Source organism: Diadema antillarum, unplaced genomic scaffold (genome assembly GCF_040938485.1).
Source record: "Diadema antillarum isolate AM-2024a unplaced genomic scaffold, OU_Dant_1.0 seq00001473_RagTag, whole genome shotgun sequence".
NCBI classification, from domain to species: domain Eukaryota; kingdom Metazoa; phylum Echinodermata; class Echinoidea; order Diadematoida; family Diadematidae; genus Diadema; species Diadema antillarum.
In genome coordinates this window covers 628,539-634,423 of record NW_027272212.1, presented here as the reverse complement: position 1 = coordinate 634,423, position 5,885 = coordinate 628,539, and the positions used below count along the sequence as shown (strand labels likewise).

The 5,885-nt window shown below is 43.1% G+C and overlaps 1 protein-coding gene across 1 annotated transcript; it reads left to right on the top strand.

The window, feature by feature from the left end:
- The first annotated feature begins 756 nt into the window (after positions 1-756).
- LOC139709829 (uncharacterized) lies at positions 757-5,646 on the top strand. The gene is made up of 2 exons (XM_071621790.1): positions 757-3,517; positions 5,434-5,646. Exons 1-2 carry the CDS (start codon positions 902-904, stop codon positions 5,644-5,646), a joined length of 2,829 nt encoding a protein of 942 aa, XP_071477891.1. The 5' UTR covers positions 757-901.
- Positions 5,647-5,885: the final 239 nt, after the last annotated feature.

Here is a 5,885-nt window from a genome sequence, read left to right as displayed (position 1 = left end):
CTAGTAACAGGTTTTTTGTTTATAGACCAGAGATTTAGGCTATAGTATACAGTCCAGTAGTAGGTCTAGGTCTAGAGCCTACATGTACCAAGTAGACTACTGTAACAAGTTAGTCTAACGTTAGTTTAGTTTTAACTGGTCCAAAACTAAACTAAACTAAACTAAACGCTGTTAGAAGTTGTCAGAATATGGACCAGGTAAGGTTGGTCTAACGTTTTTAATATCAGGAGGATCAGGACCAACGAACGTGAATATCATTAAAGTGTTTTATACGGCAAGGTCAAACCTAAGGACATCCTAGACCAAGTTTAATTATTCAGTCCAAGTTACAGTCAAGGATCTCATGCAAGCAGGTCCAAATGTAATTGGTCTATTAAAGGTAGTCTTGATATATTCAGGACCAAGTGCAAACAGGTCCAAGGGATCAAAGTGTGTTTAAGCTCAGTCTGATACTAAATTCTGATCCAGAATATAGTTCAGTCAGTAGAACAGGACCAGAAGCAATTAGGTCCAAAGTGTATATAGTGTAGTCCAGCAAGCTCATGCAAGGCCAGACAAAGTATTAAAGCCACAACAGTCCAGGACTAGATATAAGGTCCATAGTGTAGTCAAAGTGTAATTGAGCATATACACCCATGCTTATTATTGCACCGATTCATGCAAGGGTTTGCAGATCCTTTTAGTGTGATTGATACATGTAACCAGTATATTTAGTTTTCATGCACATTTGATTTCCGTTGGGTCCTGGACCAGAGTGTTACATTGTCCAATGTATCATACATGACTGCGCTTTGTTACTGTCACACGCAGTATTGTATTCATTTCATGTTGTTAAAGTGCATTGTATTGTTAATTGTTGTTTAATGCTAGTATTCATAAGGTAAACACAGAATTTTACATTATGGCTAAATTCCCTGAAATGAATTGGAGCACTAGCAACGTGGCAGATGAGTTTAAGCTTTTCCGACAAAGAACAGAGCTTTGCTTTTTGGACCATAATATTGTTGATCCTATCAAACAGGCAACAAAGATAAAGATTGCCGTTGGCAATGAAGGCCTTCGTAAGATTAATGCATCCGGCCTCTCTACTGATGACCAAAACAATCCAGCAAAACTGTGGAACCTCTTTGAAGACCAACTAAAGGTCAAGGTCAATTTCAGAATCCACCGTCTTGAACTCATGAGATACAGGCAGAAGCCAGGTGAATCAATCGATGAGTTCGTTAACAGATGTCGAAGTAAAGCAGTGGAGTGTGACTTCAAAGCTGATGAGTTATGTGAACGACTGGTAGAGCTTGTGATCGCATCCACACCAATAGAAGCATTTCAAAAGGACTTGCTTGATCAGCCAAAGGGTTTCAATGCAGACAAACTGATCGAAACCGGACGCAAATACGAGGCAATCATGGCCGGACGTCAATGCCTCCAAACACTGGACAATGATACGAACATCGGTGCCATATCACCTGCGTCAAAGAAGCGCTGTGGAAACTGCGGTCTGTCCCACCCCCCAAAGCGATGTCCTGCCTACAAAGACTATTGTAAGGCATGCGGTACCATAGGCCATTGGGCAAAGATGTGTCGAAAAACCAAGCATGAAAGCAAGACACAACCCAGACACACGGGCGGATCAACCACCCAACAAAAGGGACGCAATCGATCCAGGAACCGAAGGTTCAGAAACCGATCCACATATCGAGGGAAGGACAGAGATCGGAGCCCGTCCCAACGGGGCTGGAACAAATCGGTTGATGCTGTCATCGAAGGTAACCCTCATGAACGCCCATGGCAGGAGCAAGAGGACAATGTTGAAGTCAGTTTTCATTCCATTGGCTCCAAAGACACAAAGGAGGCATTTGTTGATGTCGAAATCGTCTGTCCTAAACGTACAGGAAGGGCCACCCTGAGCTTAAAAGTGGACACGGGAGCAGGTGGTAATGTTCTACCGTTGCGCATCTTGAAAGACATGTACCCACAGACGTGGAGACAGATGATCACGCCTACGAGTGCACAACTCAGCGCATACAATGGCACTCAGATTACATGCCTGGGATCCATCACACTCGGATGCAGGTACAAGCAATCTCCATGGTCTCAACAACTCCTTTACATCACAGATGCTGCAGGCCCAGCAATCTTGGGACTACCTGGATGTCAGACGTTGGGAGTTGTCACCATCAACGAAATCAGAGACATCCCAGGAAGAAGCCTCCAGGACAGCCATCCGATCAAGTCTATCAAAGACTTACAAGAGCTGTACCCCCATCAGTTTGACACAATTGGAAACTTCAAGGGGGAAGCCATCCTCTATCTCAAGGAGGATGCAACGCCTTCAATAGACCCCCCTAGAAAGTGCAGTGTCCACATCCGTGATAAGTTGAAGGCAGAACTAGACAAGATGGAGCAGGAAGGTGTTATCCGCAAAGTTCAACACTACACAGAGTGGTGTAGCTCCCTTACGACAAGTGTCAAGAAGGACGGAAGCCTAAGAGTATGTCTTGATCCCAAAAGACTGAACAATGCTCTTCGAAGGTGCCCTCACAAGATACCTACTTTAGAGGAGCTGAACCCAGCATTCAGCGGTGCCAAGTTTTTCTCGAAGCTTGATGCAAAATCGGGCTATTGGTCTGTACACTTGGAGAAGAAATCACAAGAGTTGACCACCTTCAGGACACCCTTTGGTCGCTACTGCTTCCAGCGCTTACCGTTTGGACTGTCGGTAAGCCAGGATATATTCCAGGAACGCATGGACCACATCATTGCACAGGTCCCTGGCTGTGTAGGGATTGCAGATGACATTGCTGTTTTCAGCCAGACAGAAGCCGAACATGACCACAACCTCCTCCAGCTCATGGAGACAGCCAGACGTGAAGGACTAGTCTTCAATAGCACCAAATGCCACATCAAGACAGACCACATAGAGTTCTTTGGCTCTGTCTACACAGCTGATGGCATACGCCCCGACCCCAAGAAAGTGGAAGATGTTCGTCAGATGCCCACACCTCAGGACAAGGATGACCTGCAGAGGAGTCTTGGATTCTTCACGTACTTGGCACCATACATTCCCAACTACGCGGAACGTTCGTCCATACTTCGCGACCTACTCAAGAAAGACGTACCATTCCTCTGGCAGGAGGATCACCAACATGCTTTTGATGATCTGAAGCAGGCAATCACTTCTGAATCATGCCTGAAGTACTTCAATCCTCAGGAAGAGACTACTGTTGAAGTAGATGCCTCCCAGAAAGGCCTAGGGGCGTGCCTTCTACAAGGAGGAATTCCAGTAGCATTCGCATCCAAAAGCCTATCACCTGCACAGGCAAACTACTCAAACATCGAGCGCGAAGCACTTGGACTAGTATTTGGCATCACAAGGTTCCATACTTACCTGTTTGGAAGGACATTCACGGTGGAAACAGATCATAAACCCCTTGAGATGATCTGGAAGAAGCCACTTGCAAGTGCACCACCTCGTCTCCAACGCCTACTGATCAAGATACAAGGTTATGACTGCCAGGTACGCTACAAGCCAGGCATTACAAAAAGTCTACACGCGTCGGCGGACAAACTCTTAATGAGGTATGATGTCATATTTCCATTAACATACAACCAATTGAAACCCGTTGCTGATAGTGTATAATGAATATTCATTAATTGATCACGCGTTGACCTCATTTACATACAAACACAGGTCAAAGATATTAGCCAATCACGAGCTAGTGCTGGACGACTGGCTAGCGTGGTCGCGCTCCGCGAAATACCAGCATGCGATACGCGCAGCTGTATAATGCATGCACTACTAGTATAAGGGTCTGAGCTTAGCTAGCTTAGTTACTCAGTATACGTATGCATGCAACACGATAATACTGTTAGAACTTATTTCATATTTGGACAAATTCAACGAGTACTCTATTCTACTAGTACTAGGCTACTTCATTCTGGAACCAATGAGTGAACACCCAACCCAAAGACCAAGGAGAAGATGTGCTTCATATTCCATCGGACATTTCAAAAAACTCGCGGAGACCCAGGAGAAGACAACTGCAGTGCCAGCAGTGGAACAAAAAGTCAGCCTTTGATGTCGAGGTAGGCCTAACGACAAACGTTAAACTCTAACAACAGGCCTAAACGTTAAACTCTACTAAACATCATTCTAATATTTTGAAGCATGTTTAAGCATTGTCTCATGTAGGCCTAACTGTTAGCGCCGATGTAGAATAGAACCTGTAACGAATCAAACTAGTGTATTATTCAGGGGCGGATCCAGGAATTCTGTAAAGGGGGGGGGGGGGGCGTGACTAATATTTTTGGTGCCACTTCCGGGTTTCATTGCAGTATTTTCTTTTTATTTTCTTTGTTTTTAACGAAAATTTAAGGGGGGGGGGCGTACGTGCGCCGGTTGCGCCCCCCTCTGGATCCGCCACTGTTATTAATAGAGGAGATTAAACCTAAACTTAAAGGTCAAAACTATTTGTGCATTCATCAAACCGTCACTAACAGTAACACTAAAAAAAGTAAACTGTGTACCGTAACAGTAACACTCTAGACGTCTAGTCTAACAATAAAAAACATGCTCACAGCACCAACCTTAAAGGGCTCCTATAGTTTTGGTTGAGACCTAATTTCAGGTTTCTAACGCTAACATTTTTTGTGAGATACCAATGAGAAACATGAAAGAGCATGGAATTCCATGAGGAATTCAACATTTATTTGATGAAAATTGGTTTTGAAATGGCTGAGTCGAGATATCTAAAGGCTTAAAGCAGAGCGATGTTACTCTTATTTTTTATTATTTTTTTAGGGTGAAGCTTAGATTTGAGGAAATGATATGATTGACAAAAATGTTTGAAAATTTGTCACACATTGTATATAATGTGAAGGTGAACAAGTAACACAATAAAATGAGATTTTGTTAATATGCAGTATTGCACGTCACCAGGAATCCACATGTACACGTGTATAATTGGAAAAGATGCTTGTTCTTGAATTGTGTAACATAATTCATATAATCTACCAGGAATCTTCAGTCGCGTGTCTTTTCGTGCTTACTTGAATGCCCTGTGGTATAGACTCTATGGAATCTAAATAACGTTTTTACTCTTTTGATTGCTCTACTCATGTGAAACTGAATGCCCATTATTTTGTTGCCCTATCGAAATTGAATGACTCTCTATACTCTTTCATGCACTAATACGAAATTGAACAGGAAAACGTATATTCCTATTTAACATGTAATCCGTGTTTAACATTACACTGCCGAAGGGATAAAGCCATTGTTATAATTCAATTATACATTCATTGTGCATAATTCCTTTCTACCTACATATCCTTTGTGTGTATACTTACCACTTCTCTAATAAATGATGGGTACCTATGTAGTATCATCATCTTTGATTTACAGAGAGATTGTATGAACTTGTTTTTTAATTTCAGGCGGATCTCATCACCAAAGAGGATTTTTCAGGCAGCTGCGGAACAGCAAGTGATGTCAATACTGCGCTCAGGCTTGCCATAAAGGAAAAGCTTACAATCAGCATAAACCAGAATCCGGAGTGCGTGGCACGTGTCCCTGTAGATCCACTGGTGTTCGAGGAAGTATTTGCACCTTGCAAAAATACTCAAGACCGTAACCTATTAAATGAATGAGCTGAATGCCATCCTAGGACCCGACTGGAACGTAAGAATAACCAATATGGCAGGGGATTTCGCATACGTGAAAGAAAAGGGGCTTTACCTAAAGGTTAGGAAAATGAGACCAATTACCGAATTTGTGGAACGTAGTGGTACCCTGCCAGGACATCATCTGGAGAGAGGGCACTATCTGATGTTGAGGTTCATAAGGTCGTATGGAACTCGAGAAGAGTGGAAACAGCAGAAATGAAGTC